The 25,952-nt window shown below is 42.7% G+C and overlaps 1 protein-coding gene across 1 annotated transcript in view; it reads left to right on the forward strand.

Annotated features, from left to right (window-relative positions):
* LOC124612867 (carboxypeptidase B-like) overlaps window positions 1–25,952 on the forward strand; it is a 139,538-nt gene that overhangs the window by 28,618 nt on the left and 84,968 nt on the right. The window contains exon 2 of the mRNA XM_047141298.1: window positions 22,812–23,024. Coding sequence (XP_046997254.1) covers window positions 22,812–23,024 — 213 coding nt within the window. The remainder of the gene's footprint in view (window positions 1–22,811; window positions 23,025–25,952) is intronic.

A 25,952-nucleotide genomic window follows, 5' to 3' on the forward strand; every position in this document is an offset into this window, starting at 1 on the left:
GTGCATTGCCATGCTGATACAAACCATCATCGTCTCTGAACTGTCCTTCTACTGTACTCAGTGCACTGTCCTGTAAAATGTATTGATATTATGTGATCTGAGGCTTTCCTGGCGTATATGCTGTTTGAAGGGTTCTCGGGTGTCCAACCAGATACGATCGTCGAATGCCCACGATATTTCGGCGAATAACCGTTTCGCCATCATCAAATGGTCTGTCCGCTCTCCGCAGAGAGCAGACAGACCATTGCATCAGCACCATCTGATGATGGCGGAAATGTTATTCGCTAAAATATCGCGGGAATTCGACGATCGTATCCGTCTGGACACCCGAGAACCCTTCAAACTGTGTTGATATTATTTCGAATTTAGCGTTTTCTTAATCGCAATATGGGGCTCACACCCTAACCATGAAAGACGCCCCTGCATACCTAACATCAACTTCTTACTTCACTGTTGGCGCTACATATGATGGCAGGTAACGTTCTCCAGGCATTCACCAAACTCTAACCCTTGCAGTGGATGGCCGCAGGGTACAATGTAATTAATCTCTCCAGATCACTCATTTCCAGTGATCCCTGACCAGTGGCAACGTTATTTAATCAGCTCAAGCGGTGCTTAGCATTAACTGCAGGAATGTCTGGATTATGAGAAGCTGCTCGACCACTGCACCCCACTCTTTTTAACTCCATATCCACAATCGCTGCTGTAGCTGGGCTTGTGATATCACTTTGGAACTCACGAACGATTTCTTCCGCTGATTTCATGCGATTTTTACTACCATTCTGCGTAATGCCCGACTGTCAGTATCCGTCAGCACATGATGTGTTACTTGTCTTGGTTTAGCTGCGGCTGTTCCTTCGCGCTTCCACGTCACAATCACATCACCAATAGTCGATGTGGGAAGCTTCAGAAGGGTTGAAATGTCCGTGATAGATTTGTTACTCAGGTTACATCCAATAACGAGTCGATGCTCGAAGTCGCTGAGCTCTCCTGACCAACCCAATCTGCTGTTACAGCTTCTCTGCTGACATCGTAACACATTCCGCCTCCATTTATGAAGGGTGGTCCGATTTTCGTGACATCTAGTGGTAAATTCCGCATTAAATAGAGGTTTTCAGATACTTTCGATCAGACTGTGTAATGTCAGCTAGTATCACATTGGCGGATATAAATTTCATAGTGCAGGATATGGCAGTAAAACTGCGATAAGTACTCAGATGGGTAAAATAGAACACACAAATGCAGGGCCCAAAAGTGGATGACGCGCTGGAACAACTCACATGTAACAAATACACTGCTGAACACGGCGATTCATTCCCAAATTGATACCGTGCTCCTTGACTTACGGAAGGCATTCGATACAGTTCCATCCTGTCGTTTAATCAAATAAATTCGAGCTTACCAAGTACTGGACTAGATTTGTGACTGGATTCAGATAGGAGTGATTCGTTATTCTTAACGGGATGAGATCAACACATGTAGTATTTTCTAGCATATCCCAGGGAATGCACCGCTTGCCAACGCCCCCTACGCCCAAAGGAAAATTCCTGTAAATACCGCCAATGGTACCAGGATCCCACGCTTGGCAGCAGCCACAGTGATCACTCAGTTACGGAGTAGATATACCATGCCACAGTTTGCAGTATGATGCTGTAATAGAGCCCATAAAAATATAACTCACTAATTCTGACATTAAGTATGCTGTATACATTTTGATCTTAAAGTTCCATTAGCTGCACAAATTAACCACAAGTAGCGCTAAGTACCGGGAACAGATTTATTTCTCTTCATCATTATCAGTAAATGCCAGTGTCAACATTGTGGAACACCTTTTCTTTCCAATTTTTACATCAAACATTTCCACCAAATCCTCAGTCAATTTTGATAGTCGGCTTTTCCGCTCGTCGAGAGCAGAACTGTCATACTCACCGACGACATATTTATTTAGTAAGACCAGCTTCCCTTTTACTCTAAAACGGTGGGTCTGATATTTTTATTTTTTATTTGATATCGAACTGAAAACCAGGTACACTACCAATAACAGATATATCGTCCACGAATTGGACTACTGTTATGTCAAATATAAGTAGTTCTTTGTAAATCTTGTGGTGTACTCCACGTCATTAAAAGGCAGTTAGTTAACTAAAGTATGCACTTACATTTTGCAGCAACAAGTACATATAAAAATAGAATTAGTTGCATCAGTTGCAAATATTCAAAATGCACACATTTCAAGAGCAATTTATATTGGCAGACTGCTTTTGTCCGTTCCGACTACAACTGAATGTACTTTTAGTGTTCATTTCAAAAATTATATCTACCAGACTATAAGGTTAGTGAGTACAGAACACCTAACAGTATTACAAGAAAAATATAAGTACTATATTTTCAGAAAGAACAAGTGTTAGATTAAATTTCCCGCAATGCTAGAAATTTTCAGAGTCGCTTTGCCCGGATACACTCATTCGCTCGGACTCTGAGACATGGCATATTAAACTGCTCCCGTCTGTTGTTGGTTTTATAGTGTGTTAGCAACGGCGCCAGTGACTGGCCGCAACGAAAGTTTAATGGCAGCAGGTTCGGCATGCACGGGCGTCGTCTATAAGTCTCCCTGTCAGAAGCGTCCAGAACAGGACGCTCCACCAACGTCCATACCAGAAGCGTTCCCAGAAATCGTGATATAGCATAAGTCATACATTAGAAAACAGAAATCCTATCGCTGAGTGTATCTAATTTTTATGGGCCACCTTGTGCCTTTATTTCCACCACTACGAAAGGCCGTTGCAAATCGCATTAGCAAACGCACATCGACAAATGAAAAATTCATTTTGACACTTTCTCCTAAATACACCGCTCTTGCAACATTCCATTCATTTTATCATTTTTTACTCCTTAAGACTCTGACAAGGAACCCCTTGAGTGCAGGTCGCAAAAGGCCAATGATGTTTACGGCATTCGACTCCGCTACATGTTGTCTACCATGCAGCCACAATATTGGCTACTAATGGCAGCAGGGGGCCGGACTGGAGGTATCCAATAATGATCACAGCTTGAGGCTACGGAGCGTAGTTGAACTGTTTAGTTGCCGAGTAATTCACGACAGTGCTACAGTGCTAGTGGTGTTGATACGAAGCAGTGCAGTGGCAACGATAAACAAAGCAAACACTGCGTGTTATCTACAGCAACAGTTGTCGAAGTTGGCATTTCGTCAGAAAGGAACTTAAGGAGTTTCGCAGATTGAGAAAGAAGTGGCGGACGAAATATTAGCGTTTGTGCAAGATGGATTAGTGGAATGTGTGGTGTCGTATACGCTCGACTGTTCGGACAATGTACATGAAGGGTACAAGGATGACGACAAGGCTTAAAAAGTGAAAATGTTTTTGTAACATGTGTCGAGCCGTGTAGTTCATCGTCCTTATCTCACAGAGAGCCACAAATCCCCTCTCCGGTGAAACGTATTAAAGGACAAGCATTGTCCAAGGAGCAGGCATTAAATATAATTATGAACATGGAAGATCATGCACAGCATAAGGAAAAACAATTATGAACAGACACCAAGGAATTACAGACACTTGGTGCGGGCGAGCATTGACTGAAGTCGATGGAAAAAGTCGAAAATTTATGCCATGCCGGGATTCGAAACTGGATCTTCTGCTTACTGGGCAGATGCTCTGATCACTTTTTTGTTTGTTAGTTGTTAATCGTTGGGTTTGGTCGTTGCGGACGTCACATGACATCCGTTAAAGTTCGTTTGTTGATCCTTCCACTCAGTGTTTTTATTACAGGGGCCAACCAGCTCTCTGACCGAACACGCTGAGCTACCGTGCCGGCGATCACTGAGCCATCCGGACACAGTGGTCATTGCAACTGGACGGACTACCTTAGCAAGCCTCTCGCCAGACCCAAATTCTCAAGTTATCAAAACATGGACAAAATCGCTGGACAAAATCAGCCTCTGGATGTCTGTTTTTTCCGTGCCTGTAAAAAGTATTATCGTACTATTTGCAGCTACACCTTAAAAGATAAACAGTTTTACGCTAAGCTCCACGACAGACTGTTTCGCATTCGGTTGCGTGCCATCACATTCCATCACTTCTCATCGCACCATTACACCAATATGATTCTATATGCATTCTTTAAGAGTGGATACCTAGACGGACATCGTGCACGGTTTGCAACTCCCAAGGAGGTCGCCTTTGATGTTGATGGTGAGAACTTTCGTGATTAATGTTGCGCACCATTTTTCATTTGGTGTTCATGGTGCAAGTTACTGATTTGTTTTGAACATTTCTTGAATGTCGACTATTTCCATTTTGTGAAGTGTAACACATTCATCCACAGCAGTTTCATGTCTCCGCTGCTCCCGTCACTGATTTTCTGTCGCCGTACTGATGCACATCGTGAGTCATTGGCAGCTAATATTTTTTCTGCAATAATTGCTCACACAACACTCTCAAATGAGCCTTAATAAAGTCTAAACTTGCGACCTAGCACTCCAGAGGTTCTTTATGAGATTTTAATTTAGTTGATCGGTTACCGACCTTGGCGACTGAAAACTTTTGCAACTGTCACTTGACACGAAATTTCTTTTTGACCTGGACTATATGCTCCACTTTGCTAATAGAAATTCATTTCTTATTCTCTTTGGCTGATCACTTGCGCTTCTACCCCCTCTCCCTAATCCGCTATCGATACCCACTTACAAGCACAGAACCCTCTTCTGACAACTTACTGAGTTGAGTGAGGTCCGTTGATAGCTGCCTTGGTACAAATGCGTACGAACCGTGGTTCAACTATTTCCCAGTTACGTAGAAACGGCATCAAGCGTGACTTTTTCTGCGGCTGTCAGAAGAAAATAGAAGGAGACTAATTCGACTTATTCTTTATTTTTCTTTGCTGTTTCTTCGAAGCACACCAGAACCGTTTACTGCGAAACTTCGTGAAATTGAAGTTATCCTTTCCAGTAAGTGCTCCTGTTTCATTGGGTCATGGAGATAGTCAAATATATAAAGTCCCTTTTTCTTTTATACAAAAAAGTAACGTGTGTATATGAAATTTGCTGCTCTATCTGTGGTTGTATAAACACCGTAATGTCCGGGTGTATAATTCCCAACCTCTGTTGAGTTCGTTGTGGGGTTGGGTACATCAAGTTGTAAATACTGAAACGTTATATGATCACTTTGTTGTCCGTCCATCTGTCTGTCTGTCAGTCCGACTGTCGAAAAACCTTTTTCTCAGGAACAGGTAGACGTACCAAACTGAAATTTATCTCCCACACTAACATATACGGTCCCTTGTGGGTGTAAAAAATTGAAGCTTCTAAGTTAATGTAATCAAAAGATACGGTAATTTATATCAGATAATTTGACACTCGAAAACTCACTCATCAAACCTACAGGATACTTCTCGTTAACCTAGAATCGTAAAATCTGGCAGGGAGCATGGTTTTACAGTATGACCAAAGGAAAAAGATCAGAAAATTGATAATTTGTAATTATATCACACGATAAACGTTTTGTCATATGTTATCTCACGATCGGTCCGTCTGTCTGTTAAGAACCCTTTTCCCTCGGGAAAAGGTTGACATATCAAGTTGATATTTGTGTCACATACTGTCTGCAGTCCCTGGCGGTATAAAACCTTTAATCTTCCACGTAAAAGCAATAAAAAAATACGGACACTTTCGTCACATATTTTGATGCCTGTGAATTCACTCATCAGAACCTACTTACCTAGAATCATGAAACTTGGCAAGAAGTAAAGTTCCATAGAACACGTAAAGGAAAAAAAATCTGAAAATTGTTAGTTTTTAATTATATCACACCAAAAATATTTTTGCCGTATGTTATATGAGTGCCCGTCCGTCTTTTGAGACACCTTTTTCTCAAGAAAGGGTTGAGCTATCAAGTCCCTAGTCAGTGTAAAAAGTTTAAGCTTCTACATCAATGCAGTCAAAAGACACTGCCATTTATGTCACTTTTTTTTTTGAGTCATCAGTCTTCTGACTGGTGTGCTGCGACCCGCTACGAATTCCTCTCCTATGCCTAACACTTTATCACAGAGTACCACTTGCAACCTATGTCCCCAATTATTTGCTGGGTGTATTCCAATCTCTGTCGTCCTCTACAATTTTTACTCTCTACGGCTCCCTCTAGTACTTTCGAAGTCATTGCCCGATGTCTTACCAGATGTCCCATTACCCTGTCCCTTCTCCTTATCAGTGTTATCCACGTATCTCTTTCCCCTCCGGTTCTGCGCAGTACCTCCTCATTCCTTATCTAATCCGTCCACCTAATTTTCAACATTCTTCTGTAGCACCACGTCTCAAATACTTCGATTCTCTTCTGTTCCCGTTTTCCCACAGTCCATGTCTCACTGTCGTTTCAGTGCTCCAGACGTACATTCTCAGAAATTTCTTCCTCAAATTAAGGCCTATGTTTGATACTAGCAGACTTCACTTGGTCTGGAATGCCCTTTCTTCCAGTGCTAGTCTGCTTTTGATGTCCTCCTTGCTCCGTCCGTCATTGGTTATTTTGTTGCCTATGTAGCAGAATTGCTTAACTTCATCTACTTCGTGACCATCAATCCTGATGTTAAGTTTGTTGCTGTTCTCATTTCTGCCACTTCTCGTTACTTTCGTCTTTCTTCGATTTACTCTCAATCCATTTTCTGTACTCATTAGATTGTCACCAGCGAATCGTATCATCGATGTCCTTTGATCTTGAATATTAATTCCATCATTGCCTCTTCGATGTACAGATTGAACAGTAAGGGCAAAAGACTATATGCTTACACCCTTTTTAATCTGAGTTTCGTTCCTGGTCGTCCACTCTTATTATTCCTCTTGACTCTTGTTCATATTGTATATTACCCGTCTCTCGCTATAGCTTACCCCTATTTTTCTCAGAATTTCTAACATCTTGCGCCATTTTACATTGTCGAACGTTTTTTCCAGGTCGACAAATCCTATGAAAGTGTCTTGATTTTTCTTTAGTTGTGTTTCCATTATCAACCGCAACATGAGAATTGCCTCTCTTCCTTTACCTTTCCGAAAGCAAAACTGATCGTCATCGATATTCAAATATTTTGATATATTGCGTAAATCGATAACGGTAGTTGGCAAAAACCATCGAAATTCTCCATCCCGGGATGGATGGACCATCTGTATACATAAATATCTTTGTGCAGAACCTCTGGTGCGTGGGTACTACACGTACTTACACGGATTCTTTATAGTCAACCATTAACCTCCGTCCTTTCCTCGATTATTTAAAGAATCTAAGTCCCATGAGTTAAACCATGGGTGTTCAAGGATGTAATTTTGCAGGTACTTTCAATGGTATACAAGCATATGTTGCAAATAGACTTAATAATAACGAAGTAATAAATTAAAGCGTTATGCCTGATGTTAAGGTTTGGCTGCTTGAACAGTGAAAACGTAGTAACCAACACTTATCAGCGAGAAATGTTTGTAAAAAGTATGAATTTATGGATAAGGTTTGTTGGAAGTCGTTAATGGTCTCATTCTCAAATATTGGATAAATATAGTCTAGGGAATTTGGGCGCTTTGAGTTATTGTTCCTCAAGATATATAAACAGTTTCTAACGTAAAATTATACCTCTGAATGAGTAGATTATAACACCATTTTAATTTTTTAAATTCAGTCAGTAATTATATGAAATGCTGAAAATAAAATTTTTGCTGTCCTGAAAGTAGTTAGACGTGCAACACGCAAGTGGCATCGGTTTTAGTTTTAGACGTTTCGTCATATTTGGAGATTTTTTTCTACAGCTGATTTGTCAAGATTTCTTAGCTATAAATATTGTCCCTTCGTGGACATCGTAGCGTAATTTTGTCATTGTTCAAACTATTTATATTGTTTTCTCCTTACAGCAGAGTGTGCGCTGATATGAAGCTTCATAACAGATTAGAACTGTGTGCCGGACCCTTGCAAAGGTCCCAGCTTCGAATCCCGGTCAGACACACAGTTTTAACCTATTGATATTGTATCTCTTTGTGTATGTTATTTTATATTTCTAACACGTTGTCTTCAGTGCGGGTCAATAAATCCAAGCCAAATTAAAATAAATTAAAATGAAATAAAATACACAACAAAGGCATTTAAGTTGCGAGAAGGACCTGCCTCATTTGGTAATCACACCAAGTTGTCTTTTGGCAGTCACAAAACTATCTGTAGTACACAATATTTTGTAAAATATAACTTGGCTTTTAATTTATATTTCGTAATAAGTCGATTTTGATTTTAATCTAAAAGGGTTTGGCGTTGGCACAATAAACAGAAATCTGATGCAGATAGGAGTAAAGTATTTCAGAGCAGACAATTGTAAGCTTATAATTTTCGGTGACGAACAAATTCAACCAAGAACTATGGAAAATTTCGTTAATTACAGGGCAGTCGTTGCGATACGGGAATGACATTCTCGTGCCTGTAATGTCAGAGGCTCTTTTGCGGCAATCGGCGAGCGATATCTGCCGTAGCAGGAAGTACTTTGGTCGATAAGTGTGATAATGACGTTAACAGAATGGCTGGCTCTGATTAGAAGGGCGCCTGCTCGGTCGATGGACATGCGGAGCGGGGAGGCAATTTCGATTTAATGTGCCGCTCTTAACAGCGCGCCAAACTGGTACGGATTCGATAAGATAGGATTTTAGATACACATTTACACAGTCTCATCGTGATGTTAACTGCAGAGGCAGGTGATTGCGTTCAGTTCTCGTCTCAATCGTCTGCTGGTTATTTGGAATGACCCAGACTAGATTCCACTATACTTGGTGTTATAGTTAACGTAGGTGTCTATCGACAGTACCATTCGACCGACTCTGGTGGTGTAATCTTTGGCACAAGCCCAAACAAAATTCATGTGACAGAAGGAAAGCAACAGCGATATCAGAGCGGCACATGCTACTTATCCAGTTTTCAAAATGTGCTCATAAATGTCGGTATGGAATATTTGAAGTTGACACCTTTCCTCTGTATGCCAACTAGAATAATACTTGCTCGACGTGTTGTTTAATCTATGGTACTTACAACATAGCCAGTTTCGCGATTGGTCTGCTCCTATAGTATAACACATAGAGCGCGATACGAACTTAAGATCCTAGTACGATATACGCGCATTATTTATGACTGTTGCGCTAATATACTGACCTAAGTGTGGAGTTAAGTGGTTTCCCATAACAGTCTAGGCAGCAGTAGACAGACTACCAATCTACGCTTCGGAAATACCTCTCTCTCTCTCTCTCTCTCTCTCTCTCTCTCTCTCTCTGTCTCTGTCTCCCTCTCTCTCTCTCTCTCTCTCACACACACACACACACGCACACACACACACACACACACACACACACACACACACACACACACACACACACATTAAAAGCAGGCAAAAAAAATATATACTATCACAAACTGGTTTCACGTACCACACCTTGTAACGGTGACTTAACCCGCCACTTCGTCTGTCACTTGCTGGTTCTCAATTCGGAAGTAACGTCGAGGAAAAAGAAGGATCAGTTTATTAGATTACATTCTCTCCTACGACGATGAGCCAAAACATTACGTCACCTGATTGACGGCGTGTTGATCTACCTTTGGAATATAATACAGCAGCGATTCTGGGTGGCATGAATACGACAGTTCCTTGACAGATTTTTGGAGGTATGTGATACACAACGTCTATGCACAGGTCACGAAACACTCGTATTTTACGGTCTGGTGGATTGTATGCACGAAGCAGACGCTCGATACCGTCCCAGATCTGATCCATCACCATCAGTTCAGCATCGTGCTCCATAAACAACTGTTGCAAGATTACATTCTTGTGGCACGGACAGCTCTCCTGCATGAAGATGCCATCGCCGTCGGGGAAGACATCAAGCATGAACGGAAGAAGCTGGTCCTCAATAATGATTATGAAGTCCGCAGTTGTAATGGTAGGTCAAATGGGCAGTATGGCTACCGCAATTCTGAATATCTCCGCACTTAATGACGTACTGAAGTATGTGATACTAGAGACTCAATCCAAGATGGAGTCCACTTGAACCCCAAAAACTGAAATTATGAGTGCGGGTTGTCTACATGCAGGGGCAAGGTCCATGACCTTTCACTTTGACACCTGCACATATGACGTCATAAAAAGATGAATGTGGGAAATTTGAAAACTGATTGGAAATTTAAAATATTGCATTTTTTTCATCAATCATATTATGCATAAGTGTGCGCGAATACACACACACACTTTCTGTGATGACTACCTTGTAATATTGAAGCTATAATTCTTAATCCTGCCTGCATTTTCAATTCTCCTTTGAAATCGAATACAATCTCTCACCACGTGTTCCCAAGACTCTATGTTTGCTGTAGCAGTGCCTACTAGGAATATCTAACAAGGGAGCTTAGTGTACTGCGCATGCCACTAACACTGAACTAGGATTGTTACATGACCTTTGCACTATGCTGTTTGTTGTGTTAGGGCTAAACTCTAAAATTCCACTGGTAACTGGAATGATTAAAATCGAAATACGTCATACTTTCCATGCATTAGTATCAGAAAGATTTAATCATTAATTATCACCATACTTGGGAATCACTCCGATGCCTCAAACGCAACATTGTAAATTTCTCACCTTTCACATCAGTTTTCAAATTTCCCATATTCATCGCTTGATCATGCTATACGTGTATGTGCCAAAGTCAAAGAGCATTGACTGTGTCGCTGCATTTAGGCAACCTGCCCTAACACAATTAGGATGAAGTGGACGCAGTCTTGGATTTGACTTCACTGGTCTCACATATTTCAGTGCCTCATTTAAGTGCTAAGTGATCCAGATTTGCCGTAGGAATGCTACTGACACTGTAAATAGCCTGTTTTTATGTTGACAGCGCTATGGACATCGCTCTGTGCTCTCGGCAAGAGATTCTGTGGTTGGAGGACTAGCAGTTAGCTAGCGGATAGGGAAGTGTAAGGACATGATATTGTTAATGGAGACTATGTTGGTAGGACATGCATTGTAAAGTGAGATGAAATGATATGTTTATAAGAAAATTTGCAAGGAAATGTATGACGATGGATGTTTGGTTGATGATGTTTGGGCTGTGGAATTATTGACAACTATATAATTTTTGTAACTGGATGTCACGTGAATAAGGTAAAATTTTCTAAATAAATTGTTTGCTCTTCGACAAAATCTTTCTTTTGCTAACCATATGCCTCCTAGTAGTTAGAGTCTATATTAGTTAGAGTCCTTATTTAGCTGGCTGTAGTTGCTACTTGCTTTAATTGTGGTAGTTCCACTGTGGCCGAGCGGTTCTAGGCGCTTCAGTTCGGAACCGCGCTGCTGCTACGGTCGCAGGTTCGAATTCTGCCTCGGGCATGGATGTGTGTGATGTCCTTAGATTAGTAAGGTTAAAGTAGTTCTAAGTCTAGGGGACTGATGACCTCAGATGTTAAGTCCCGGTGCTTAGAGCCATTTGAACCATTTTTTTTTTTTTTGCTGTAGTTCGTGTTATGAAGATTTTCTTTGAGGTAAGTGACTTAGGAAAAAGAATGGGGTTTGAACTGTTAGGATTTGTGATTGAAATGAGTTGAGACAATTAACAGAGTTGGAGGTAGTTTCATACTTCTTCAATTTAATATTTTTTGGGTTTGTATTATTGTTAGGATTTCTTGCAATTCAAGGACATTCTTTTGTGTTAATTATTGAAAGTCATGTTGTCAGTGTACATCAGTCAGATTGCGTTGGGCTTGTACATTGTGGGTAATAAATGAATTGGTTAAGTTTGAGTTGTCTTTCTCAGGGAAAATTCTGTAGGTCAGTTTTTAATAAAAATAATTAAAGAGGTAGTTTAAACGCGGGAACACTTTGATGTCGTCTGCTGTGAACCTCCGTGCTTTAACGATGTGCACTGAATGGTGTGCTCTGAAAGATTTCTGCGTGCATCAGCATTGTACTCTATTGTCAGGTCTGCCAAGATCCCCACATATCATTCTTCACCGAGTGGGCAAGCCTTCGATCTCCACGTCATATGATGGGTCGTGTACGTCTAATATTGTGTCGCCTACTTGTGGTTTCACCGTCCTTCAACCATTTTCCATAGATGCTCACGACAGCAGCACACGACCAGCTGGCTGTTTTCACCATTTCTGAGAAGTTGGTTCTCTGGCGCCGGCTCATAACGACTTGCCCTTTGCCAGAGTTTCTTATGTCGGCGGATCTCCCCATTTTTGGACCGTATAGTCGCTAGAACGATTTCCTATTCGTCGACGATCCGCTTATATACTCTCCTTTCCATGTCACGTGCCCACAATGTCAACAGAGGGAATTCAATCTTGCGGTGGGTAGTGGTCATAATGTTTTGGGTCATCTGTGCAGATTGCCCATCTGCGTCCCAGAAACACACACACACACACACACACACATGTACATACGGGCGCGCGCGCCCAACCAAACACACACAATAACAGCACGGAAAAAAAATCTAATCACAGAGTTTTCCTCACGACTTGCGCCATGATGACTTCTCATTTTTCGTGTCAGCTGATCCTCTTACTCACGTGGGAATCGCTTTTTAGCTTAATTTGATTGAATCTACCTCTACCACATCGTCTTTACCTGGCTTCAGAACTACGATCCTTGTTAACTGCCCAAGCACCCTGTTAATCAACAGTCTAATTTTTAAGTTTACGTTTGAATTTTTCATGATACGGTAACAACAGTTTGTTCATCTTTTCGTGGAAAATTGTAACTATTCTCCAGTATTGCTCGTTGACAACTGTGGTAGATTAACAAATCAATAAAAAATCACGAGCACTGTAAATCTGTTAAATCACTGAGAGATATCATTGATAAAAAATAATGTATAAATAGATTGCAGATCCTTCTTATCACTCATACATAATTTGGCTCATGCCACAAACAGATGTCGAGAAACTGTTGTTGAGTGTAGACTTCTGTGGAGATGTGATTACTTCGAAATTGGCAATGCTGTTTACAATTATTGTGGAGTTATTTAAGATGACCTTTTGAGTTACTCTAAACTCTGTCTCAAGTGTAATCCATAGAAAATGTACTGGAGAACAACAACGGTGCCTACGACATTACTTCTTGTTATTTTATCGTTTACCGACAGTGCACTGTATATAAATTGAGCTTTCCCTTTCCCTTGCGCAAAACGAATTCATTAACTGAAAACGTAAGTAGTGAATGTGAGACTCCAGATATCTTTTGAGAAAGCTGATGTTATTCAACACATCAAGTCACCACACAAAATACTAGAGGTGGGAGAAGTGGGAATAAAACGAATGGAGATTTTAAATACCTGAGAGAGATTCCAGCACATATGAGGAAAAAGCCTTTGTTTGCATCACGGATAAGAAAAACGTGTACGGTTCATCAGCTACTTAAAAATGTTTACAAGAAGAAGTCAATATCCATTATCGCCAAGTACGACCTTACGCCACAGTATTGCACCACAAGTTCTATGTGGCACTTGCTATGAATAGAAAAGATTTGCCCGAGGAAGTAGAAAAAGAGAAAGACACATCTTGTGTGTCAAAGAAAATGGTTAATTGAGAAGACGACGAATCACGAAATTTACACCACGAAACGAACCATAATCCATTCACTGGAGGAAATTGCTTTCTGTGACAGTTTTGCTAATATGAGCCTTACATGTTTGAGTAACTGGAGCTTCCACAACTTCGTCATTAAGAAAACTGGAATGGCAGTAGTTAACCATTGAGAAGGTTACCTTGGATGCAAGAATCCTTGAGCAGTAAACCACTGGGCCAGTTATTGAACATTTTATTTTGCCAAACAAACAAGGTTAAAATTTTACATGTACTGGTATTTGAACAGACAATTTCATTGGATTGTTAATATTTTCAAACAAATCCTGCGACAGGGCAACGATCTTTGGCCATCAAACAACTAATAATTTAAACAGCTAAAAAAAATTTCAAACGGATCTTAAGAAGGAACAACGGGCTTCGGTCCTTAAAGCAGTTAAGAATTTAAACAGTCACTAAAGGAAGTTGTTTTCAAAGAAAAAGTTTACACATATATCCCAAGCTTGCTATAAGAAAACTCTTTGAGGCAAAACTCTTTGAGGCATTATGACAAAATTCAGTATCCAAATTGAAAATCAAGTGGCATTCCACTACTCAAAATTTTGCAACCCAAAAATGCTAGTTGGTATGCCAATCCGTAAGGAACTCAGAACTTTGATGCCCCGCTCGCAGCCACAGTTTATGTGACGGTATCTGATCAAGTCTTACCAGTTAAAAAAAAAAAAAAAAGCCCAAACTCTTAGTAGTTAACAACAATGGATGAAATACAAATACACAGAGGAACAGAAATGTAAATAAACGAAGTGGTTTATTGAATGTAAATCCGACGCTGCTTTTTACCCAGCTGTACAGGCAATGGTTTAGCGGCGCTCATTCTGGAAATTGCACGTCTGCTCTGCTACCCTTGGCTGAAGTAAACACTTGTACAGTCTTCCCACGACCCGTGAAAAATTCCCTTATCGCATGCTATTACAATAGACTTCTACAATAAGGAGAAAAGCACAAAACACATTGTACTACGGCAAACCAGTTATACACGAATTCACAGTATTTTCCAGCACAGGAATGCAAACTGCTGAAAAATTAACTCTTAAACAAATCACGACCATAGTGGTTAATGCCTCATTAATACACAGAGGGAACGAGTATCTATAGTTCAGTGCTCACAAAATGGTTCAAATGGCTCTGAGCACTATGGGATTTAAGATATGAGGTCATCAGTCCCCTAGACTTAGAACCACCTAAACCTAACTAACCCACGGACATCACACACATCCATGCCCGAGGCAGGATTCGAACCTGCGGCCGTAGCAGCAGCACGGTTCTGGACTGAAGCGCCTAGAACCGCTCGGTCACAGTGGCCGGCTCAGTGCTCACAAAGCGCACGCTAGTAACCCATGCATCCCATAAGCGCTACGTGCCGTTCCACGCTTTCACACAAAAGCTCAAAATAACGGCCTATATTTCATCTCTGACACTTGACAATCTAACCGCCAAGTTCAATTAACCTGAAGAAACTTAACTCGAAATTGAGTATCTGGAGAGTTTTCACTGTTAATCGTACGCCAGGGACGAGTGGAAGAGCACAGCTTGCAACACGTTGTGGCTGTACACACCCTATTTCACGACGCGTCCGGCCAGCAACAGCATGGTGCACTCTCGTGTTTATGTTCCGGTCGGCGGCGCTTACAAGACTACCTGCCGCGAAGCCCGTCCATCTCGCGCGTGGAAACCAGAACGTGACCCCGACAACCGCAGGCTTCCTTCACTGACTAGCGTTCGCTCTACTTTCTTCTCGAAAGCCAAAACAAGACCCCTTTCCGTGCTTGCGCGCCGCCTTAACCCTCCAAGTACAGCGTGCGTCACTGTCTCAAGAGTTGCCGCGCGCGGATTTGCATGCCGCGTTTCCAAAATGGTACCATCCGTACACTTTTGTAATTATTACTACTTATAACGTCAGTACAATTTGACGACACTAAACGTCGCAGAAAAAATGAAATTTAACTTTGGTTGAGTTTAGGGGATAAAGATAGATAAATACGTAACTATGCTTTATATTACATCTGGCGCCCCAAAGAAACCGGTATAGGCATGCGTGTTCAAATGCAGAGTTATGTAAACAGGTAGAATACGGCGCTGCGGTCGGCAATGCCTTTATAAGACAAAGGTCTTTAAAAATGGTTCAAATGGCTCTGAGCACTATGGGACTTAACATCTATGGTCATCAGTCCCCTAGAACTTAGAACTACTTAAACCTAACTAACCTAAGGACATCACACAACACCCAGTCATCACGAGGCAGAGAAAATCCCTGACCCCGCCGGGAATCGAACGACAAAGGTCTGGCGCAGTTGTTATATAGGTTACTGCTGCTACACTGTCAGGTTATCAAGATTTAAGTGAGTTTGAACGTGGTGTTATAGTCGGCGCACGAGAGATGGTGCACAGCATCTCCGAGGTAGCGATGAAGTGAGGGATTTCCCGTACGACCATTTACAGAGTGTTTCAAAAATGACCGGTATATTTGGAACGGCAATAAAAACTAAACGAGCAGCGATAGAAATACACCGTTTGTTGCAATATGCTTGGGGCAACAGTACATTTTCAGGCAGACAAACTTTCGAAATTACAGTAGTTACAATTTTCAACAACAGATGGCGCTGCGGTCTGAGAAACTCTATAGTACGATATTTTCCGCATATCCACCATGCGTAGCAATAATATGGCGTAGTCTCTGAATGAAATTACCCGAAACCTTTGACAACGTGTCTGGCGGAATGGCTTCACATGCAGATGAGATGTACTGCTTCAGCTGTTCAATTGTTTCTGGATTCTGGCGGTACACCTGGTCTTTCAAGTGTCCCCACAGAAAGAAGTCACAGGGGTTCATGTCTGGCGAATAGGGAGGCCAATCCACGCCGCCTCCTGTATGTTTCGGATAGCCCAAAGCAGTCACACGATCATCGAAATATTCATTCAGGAAATTAAAGACGTCGACCGTGCGATGTGGCCGGGCACCATCTTGCATAAACCACGAGGTGTTCGCAGTGTCGTCTAAGGCAGTTTGTACCGCCACAAATTCACGAAGAATGTCCAGATAGCGTGATGCAGTAATCGTTTCGGATCTGAAAAATGGGCCAATGATTCCTTTGGAAGAAATGGCGGCCCAGACCAGTACTTTTTGAGGATGCAGGGACGATGGGACTGCAACATGGGGCTTTTCGGTTCCCCATATGCGCCAGTTCTGATTATTGACGAAGCCGTCCAGATAAAAATAAGCTTCGTCAGTAAACCAAATGCTGCCCACATGCATATCGCCGTTATCAATCCTGTGCACTATATCGTTAGCGAATGTCTCTCGTGCAGCAATGGTAACGGCGCTGAGGGGTTGCCGCGTTTGAATTTTGTATGGATAGAGGTGTAAACTCTGGCGCATGAGACGATACGTGGACGTTGGCGTCATTTGGACCGCAGGTGCAACACGGCGAACGGAAACCCGAGGCCGCTGTTGGATCACCTGCTCCACTAGCTGCGCGTTGCCCTCTGTGGTTGCCGTACGCGGTCGCCCTACCTTTCCAGCACGTTCATCCGTCACGTTCCCAGTCCTTTGAAATTTTTCAAACAGATCCTTTATTGTATCGCTTTTCGGTCCTTTGGTTACATTAAACCTCCGTTGAAAACTTCGTCTTGTTGCAACAACACTGTGTTCTAGGCGGTGGAATTCCAACACCAGAAAAATCCTCTGTTCTAAGGAATAAACCATGTTGTCTACAGCACACTTGCACGTTGTGAACAGCACACGCTTACAGCAGAAAGACGACGTACAGAATGGCGCACCCACAGACTGCGTTGTCTTCTATATCTTTCACATCACTTGCAGCGCCATCTGTTGTTGAAAATTGTAACTACTGTAATTTCGAAAGTTTGTCCGCCTGAAAATGTACTGTTGTCCCAAGCATATTGCAACAAACGGTGTATTTCTATCCCTGCTCGTTTAGTTTTTATTGCCGTTTCAAATATACCGGTCATTTTTGAAACACCCTGTATGAGTGTACCGTGAGTATCAGGAATCCGTTGAAACATCAAATCTCCGACATCGCTGCGGCCACAAAAAGATCCTACAACAATGGGACCATCGACTACTGAAGAGAATCGTTCAACGTGACACAAGTGCAGCCCTTCCACAAATTGCTGTAGATTTCAATGTTGAGCCATCAGCAAGTGTCAGCGTGCTAACCATTCAACGAACCATCATCGATATGGGCTTTCGGAGCAGGAGGCCCCTCGTGTACCTTGACGACTGCACGACACGAAGCTTTACGCCTCACCTGAACCCGTCAACACCGACATTGGACTATTGATGACTAGAAACATGTTGCCTGGTTGGACGAGTCTCGTTTAAAATTGATCGAGCGGATGGACGTACATGGGTATGCAGACAACCTCATGAACCCATGGTCCATGCGTGTCAGCAGACTACTGTTCAAGCTGCAGAGGCTCTGTAATGGTGTGAGGCATGTGCAGTTGGAGTGATGTGGGGCTCCTGATACGTCTAGATACGACTCTGACAGTTGACACGTACGTAAGCATCCTCTCTGATTACCTACATCCATTCATGTCCATTGTGCATTCCGACGGACTTGCACAATTCCAGCACGACAATGCAACACCACACAGAGTGGCTCCAGGAACGCTCTTCTGAGGTTAAACACTTCCGCTGCCCACCAAACTCTCCAGACATGCTCATTATTGAGCATACGTCTGGGATACCTTGCAACGTGATGTTCAGAAGAGATCCCCACCCCCGTCGTATTCTTACGTATTTATGGACAACGCTGCAGGAGTCATGGTGTCAGTTCCCTCCAGCATTACTTCAGACATTACTTGAGTCCCCGGGTTGCTATGTGTTTACACTTTCTTCCCCCCTTCACTCTCATCGGTGAAATCGCATATCCTTTTATCTTCGTCCTCAGATAGCTTACGAAGTATTTGAAGTGTAGCTTCATCATGTATATGGTCCCTGTTCCTTGAAAAGCAAAAGGAAGCAACTACGTAATTATGTGCATTGCACTTATGTCAATATGCAGCGACGGTTCGCGCAAACAACGGTGAAATTAAAGGGAGATACGACAAAGTAAATACATACTTGATCGACCGCGCGCGGTACAGATCACCGCTTGTGCGTTTACACTTGCAGTACTCGGGGGGGGGGGGGGGGGGGGAGGGGGGTGGGAAGGGCGAACCTGGGAATTCATATAAACAGAAAGTGAGGGGACTAAGGACTATCACTAAAGGTTAAAGCTATTCCAGACCACGGCGCAAGGTGAAACAAAGAGGGGATTGTAGAAACGCATTCTGCTCAAGAAGAGCATCTCGGTTTCCGGGAAAAGCCAGACGTCAGACTAGCAAATCTTCAAGTGAAATAAGGAAGGAACAGCATAGGAAAGGAATGTGCCAATATTAGATTTACGTCCCTCTGTTGCCCTTATGAGCCATGTACTAAGCCATGAACCTTGCCGAGGTGGGGTAGCTTGCGTGCCTCTACAACAGAGAGCCGTACCGTAAGCACAACCACAGCGGGGGGGTTATCTATGGAGAGGCCAGGGTAACTCACTGGCACCTGATGGCAGACATCAGCCTATTCACTAGTTGCAGCGCAACCGTCTGGATTTGGCTTTGTAACATTAGTCAACACGGCCTTGCTATGTCGGTACTGCGAACGCCTGAAAACAAAGAAAAATTACAGCTGTTATTTTCCCCGAGGGCGTGCAGCCTCTTGGCTTAATGATAAGTGCATCTTCCTGGGTAAAATATTCCCCGGGTACAAATAGCCATTCATTTCGATCTCCAGGCGGTGACTGCTCAGTAAGAGGTTGTCATCAGGAAAAACCAAATTGGCCTTGTACGGGTCGGAGCATCGAATGTTAAATCACTTGATTGGGTAGATAGGTTAGAGAATTTAAAAAGCGAAGAAGGATTCTGGTCAGGCGATTGTAGGATTATAAATACTTAATCAAATTAGGATAATTCATGGTTAGAACTGTTAATGAATAAAAAATAGAAATGTGGGTGAGTTACTGTGAACAGCATAGTAAACGCAAGACAGACACGAAACCAATACCCACTACAATACAATAGTGCAAATTTATGTGCCTTCGCAGATGATGAAGATATTTAAAAAAATATGAAGTGAGGTAAAAGGACTTATTCAGTTTGTTAAAGAAGAATTGTGATGAGTGATTGGAAGTCGACAATGGAATAGGAGAGGAAAAATAGAAAAAGAACGTAGGTTGGAGTTGAGGAATGAAAGGCCGAATCGTCTTACAGCATTTTGCACAGAGCATAATTTAATTATTACGAATGCTTGATTTATGAATCATAAAAGAAAGTTTTATGCGTGGAAGACGCTTGATGGCGCCGGAAGGTTTCAGATGATTATGTTTTGTTAAGACAGAGGTCTTAAACTGCAAAATGTTTCCAGGGGCAGATGTGGACCCTGACCACAATTTATTGGCTATGAACTGCAGGTTTAAAGTGAAGAAGTTTCAAAAAGCAGTTAATGAGATGGGACTCAGATAAATTGAAATACTTAGAGCTGGTTGAGAGATTCAGAGGAAGTATTATGTTACAACTGACTGAAAGAGTGGAAATAAATACAACAGAAGACGAATGGGTAGCTTTGAGAAATGAAATAGTGAAGGCAGCAAAGGAACAATTACGCAATAAGAGAATGCGAGTAGAAATCCTTGGATAACTTATGAGATATTGAATCTAACTGAGGAAAGGAGAAAATTTGAAAAATTGAGCACATAATGCAGGCCAAAGGAGAATACAGACATCTAAAAACTGACCAGGAAAGGCAAGAGAACTAATGAAAGTCTATAGAAGAATATGTGACAGTCGGAAAGTTACAGAGACCTTTGGAGAAAAAAAGTAGGAGCCACGTAAATATCAAAAGTCGAGTCGGTACTAAGCCAAGAAGGGAAAGTCAAAATGTGGAAGAAATATATATATAAGGTGTATGCGTGAGACATGCACTGAAGAGCCAGAGAAACTGGTACACCCACTTAATCTCGTGTGGGCCCCCCGCGAGCACACAGAAGTGCCGCAGCACGACGTGGCATGTACTCGACTAATGTCTGAAGTAGTGCTGGAGGGGACTGACACCATGAATCCTGCATCGCTGTCCATAAATTCTGCTGGAATTGCCCAAGTCCGTCGGAGTGCACAATGGACATGAATGAATGCAGGAGATCAGACAGGATGCTTACGTACGTGTCACCTGTTGCGGTCATACTAGACATATCAGAGGGTCCGTTACCACCCCAACTGCACACGCCCCACACTATTACAGAGCCTCCTCCAGCTTGAACAGTCCCCTGCTGACATGCAGGATCCATGGATTCATGAGGCTGTTTCCATACCCGTACACGTCCAGAATCTGAAACGGGACTCGTCCAACCAGACAACATTTTTCCAGTCATTAACAGTCCAATGTCGATGTTGACGATCCCAAGTGAGGCGTAAGATTGTGTCGTACACGAGTGTGCCTTCGGCTCCGAAAGCCAATATCGACGATATTTCAAATGGTTCAAGAGGCTCTGAGTACTATGGGACTTAACATCTGAGGTCATCAGACCCCTAGAACTCAGAACTACTTAAACCTAACTAACGTAAGGACATCACACACGTACATACCCGAGGCAGGATCCGAACCTGAGACCGTAGCGGTCGCGCGGTTCCAGACTGAAGCACCTAGAACCGCTCGGCCACAACGGCCGGCGACTATGTTTCGTTGAATGGTCCGCACGCTAACACTTGTTGATGGCCCAGCATTCAAATCTGCAGAAATTTGCGGAAGCGTCGCATTTCTGTCACGCTGAACGATTCTCTTGTTGTCGTTTGTTCCGTTCTTGCAGGATCTTTTTTCGGCTGCGGTGATGTCGGAGATTTGATGGTTTACCAGATTTCTGATATTCACGGTACACTCGTGAAATGGTCGTACGAGAAATTCCCCACTTCATCACTACCTCGGAGATGCTGTGTCCCATCGCTCGTGCGCCGACTGTAACACCGCGTTCAAACTCAACCGATCGAACGATTCCGCCAGACACTTGTTGTTTTATACAGGCGTTGCCGACCGCAGCGCCGTATTCTTCCTGTTTACATATACCTGTGTTTGAATACGCATGCTATACCAGTTTCTTAGGCGCTTCAGTGTATAAGGGACAGTCAAATGAAAAAAGGAACACCCACCATAATACACTGCCCGCGCTACAGGTGGCCCTACTGTTGTTACGTTTCGATACTGTCACCGCTGTGATGGGGGAACGGCACGCAGTTGTTTTGTTATGACCGTTGTTGGCGGAGTGCTCTAATGTGTTCATTTAGCGGCCATAGTATTGTACAGCTAGCGCCTAAGATTCAACTTCCCCTCAGACAGCTGTGTACCAGACGTGGCCCGATTCCTCGGCCGCTCGCTACTCGGACTCCATCGATAAACATGGAAACAGGTTCCTCGGTCGCCCGACCACAATCGGACGAAGGCTACGTTTCAGCGATATGGCTGGGAAACGCTCCAACATCCTCCATATGGGCCGGATCCTTCACCGTGTGATTTTCACATCTTTGGCGACCTGAAGAAAGGCATACCTGGACGTCGGTTTCAGTCGGTCGAGGAAATGCGAGAGTGGATGCGGATGTGTATCCGTCAGCGGCCGATCGCGCTCTACGAAAAAGGAACTGATCGTCTCGTCTCCCAGTAGGATGAATGTGTTAAGGTGTGTGGTGATACCGATCCGAACTTTCTTTTCAAAAATCTGTAATTACTTCTCCCCGTGGTGCACACCGCACCGTTACGTTGCAGCCGCGGAAAGAGCGTTAGCGAACTGCATTAGGGACGATGTTCTCCAAGTAATAACAGAGGAATTTTTCTCTGATGTGAAAACAAGGCACGTCCAGAAACTGATTCCCCTGATCTATGTTTGTCCCCATTGTCTCTATTTCTTGGTTAAGTGGTCAGTGTAAACACTGATATTTCCCTTTCAATTACTGCACGATCTGTAATACACTACCCGATCAAAAGTATCCGCACCCTTGTTGGTAGAAATTTATAAGAGGTGCGTCCTGCCTTCGCTTTTATGACGGCTTGAACTCTCCCGGGGTCACTTTCAGTGACGTGTCTGAACGTCTGTGAAGGAACGTGGCATGTGGTGTGTTGGCAGGTACCTGCTGGTGCGCACGGCGCCCGTGGAGGACGCTGCCCGCCTGGCCGCGGTATCAGCCCTGGACTCCGTCCGTGGCGTCCTGGTGTTGTCCATGCCGTCGCCGCAGCGTGGCGCTGTCATCGCCGTGGCGCCCCACTCAGCAGAAGACGTCAGGGTCCGCCTGAGCGCTGCCGGCGTCACGTACACAGTCGAAACCGACGACCTCGAACAGCGAGTAGTGCCTCATCTTGCCGTGTGCTCGCGCCACAAGCGCCCTGCAAGCAGTATGCGGCGATACGGCACACAGTGGAGTATTTGTACTTAAATCCAAAATTACTTCTGATAGCTTTAAACGTGTAAAGCACTCCCGTACACTTTTAACTTAATTGTAATTGTAAATACCCCAAAATTACTTCATTGCTAACCTTAGAGAGACCCCAAAATTTTCGTAAAAAATCAGTTGATCTGTAGCGGCAGCAACAGCACTGACAGCCTTAATGTAATCGCGGCTCAGAGCGAAAGGTTTCGCCTTGTGTACACCAGGCAGCAGGACTTAAGACTGAAAATATCGACCAAGTTCATCTTTGTACAACAATTCCATTATTATCTCCCTTCTTCTTAGCATTATTATACCATCTTTAACGATTGAATCATGGTTATGTTAAATACTTCGTTTCCTTATTTTTTATTAAAATACTGATAATTGATTGAAAAGATCGCTAAATTTGAATAAATGAAGCTTCATAGGATTACATGAGTCATAAAGATCACATATTTTGTTCAAAAGTCGTTTGTAATCGAAATACATACGGATTTTTTGATAAGATAAATACAAACACTATGTAACTTTTTTATAAATCTTATATTTATGTAGGGAAAATTTGAGGATTTTTTTATCTTTGCAACTGGCTCTCAGTACTGTACCAATTATGACTATACTTTAGCATAGGTCTGACAAGCCATGACACAGATTCAAACTCGCTAAAAAAATGACAGACGAACTAAAATATTGTGTAGTAATATTTTCAATGTAGTTACTGTGTTACAAATGTAAGTAATTAGATTAGCCCATAGTTTAAAGAAAAGCTGTTACATTTTGATCTGATTCAGTTTAAAACAATCATTTAATGAAGCCACAAAGTAATTAGAATGAAGCTGATACCTTAATCAAGAAAAATGTTCCCTGACAGAAAAAGATCTTCTTCATCTGTTGTTATGGGTTAAAAGACATATCTCAGGCCCCTGAAAATTGAATTATGAACCCAGTAGTTGGTCAGTTACTTTTCCGTGACTTGCAACAATCGTTCAGTAAACTAAAAGTTTTAGAAAAATTGTTCAAATGTGTGTGAAATCTTATGGGACTTAACTGCTAAGGTCATCAGTCCCTAAGCTTACACACTACCTAACACACACACACCCATTCCCGAGGGAGGACTCGAACCTCCGTCGGGACCAGCCGCACAGTCCATGACTGCAGCGCCCTCAGACCGCTCGGCAATTCCCGCGCGGCGAAAAGTTATACAGTTTTGGCCAGAATTTAGGTACAAATATTCCTGCGCGGCGTCTATACTCTGTTCATCGATAAGGCCCCCGTTGACAATTAAACAATTTGTCAAACTTCGTATATGTCAAAATACTTTACAATATGCCACTTTTATTTGACGAATTTGTGTAATAAAGACGGTTTGATTTGTTTAAGAGAGATTTGGGTTGACGGCTGACGAAAAAGATTGACCGTTTAAGGCCACTGTAAACGATCAAACTTTTTTGTCAGGTTCGGTGTTTGCTTTCCATAGGTTCGTCAAACAATTGCAGAGACGTACAAACCGAGTCTGTCAAACTAAACCTCTCGCACTGTGTAGTTACCATATCGCGAAGTACAATATTTTAACACAAGTATTGTTGGTTACCAGCACAGATAACGAATTTCATTCAGTATTTTACCGCAGTGTATAAAGAAAAAGAAAATGAGGCGCTGGTCTAGGGAATTATTGCAAGTGAGAGATAAATACACCCACGAAAATCTGCTAAATGAAATTTGGGCACAGAAATTAATGATTCCATGCGTTTCCCCCGAATGGACAAACAAAGATTTAATAACTTGTTACAGTTATTTCGTCCCTCGTACGAAAAATGACTCTGTTTCACGAAAATCTATTCCAGTTTGTTGCAGGGGACGCAGCGACCTTGGTTATTACCGTACAATTAAACCGCAAATCTCGAGTATTATTTGATATATTGACTACTTTTCTTAACAGACGTGAGCATCCTGATTTCTGTGCAAATTACGGTACATAACAGCAACATCAGATAAAGTTACTTGCTAAAATTCGGCTTACTACAAGGTGCGTTCAATAAATAATGCAACACATTTTTTTCTCGATCAATTTCGGTTGAAAAAAGGCGGAATTTGCTGTGGGACATCGTGGCTCCTATCATCATCAGCAGTTATCTGCTATATTAGCAGGTCCTTTGCCTCTCCATTTTCTGCGATCCATCGCTTGCTTCTAAAGGCTGCTGTATGTCATCCAGTATCTGGAATCTCTTCCTTCCTCGCCTCCTTTTTCCTTCTACATAACCTTCTAAAACTGTTTTTATCAGTCCGTCATTCTTTCTTATAGCTTCTTAAGCTCCTATAGCTTCACATAGTTCAAAGAAGTGGCGGTGCTATTCGTAGCCTTCAAAATGGCGTCTATAACGAAAGTGCGTTCCAGACGGAGAGCTGTCACTGTGTTTCTTTTGGTGGAAAACCAGTGTACAGCGAATATTAATAGGTCCCTGCAGAATGTCTACGGAGACCTGACAGTGAACAAAGGCGGGGTGAATCGTTGGACGAGGTGTCTGACATCATCGCAACAAGGTCGCTCAGACCTGTCCGATCTCTTGCGTGCTGGCAGGCTACACACAGCTATGACACCTGCATTGTTGGAACATGGGACACTCTCATTCCAGGCGATCGACGGATCTCAATCAAATATCTCGCTGCACAACAGGACTTCTCTGTTGGTAGTGCAGACACATTGTTGTCGAACATCGAACAGGCGATGAAACATGGGTCACCACTTCGAACCGAAAACAAAACGACACCACACCACACCACGTCTCCTCCGAAGAAAAAGTTCAAAACTGCATCCTCAGTCCGTAAAATCATGACGACGG

The sequence above is a fragment of the Schistocerca americana genome, chromosome 4 (assembly GCF_021461395.2).
Source record: "Schistocerca americana isolate TAMUIC-IGC-003095 chromosome 4, iqSchAmer2.1, whole genome shotgun sequence".
In the NCBI taxonomy this organism is placed as follows: Eukaryota; Metazoa; Arthropoda; class Insecta; order Orthoptera; family Acrididae; genus Schistocerca; species Schistocerca americana.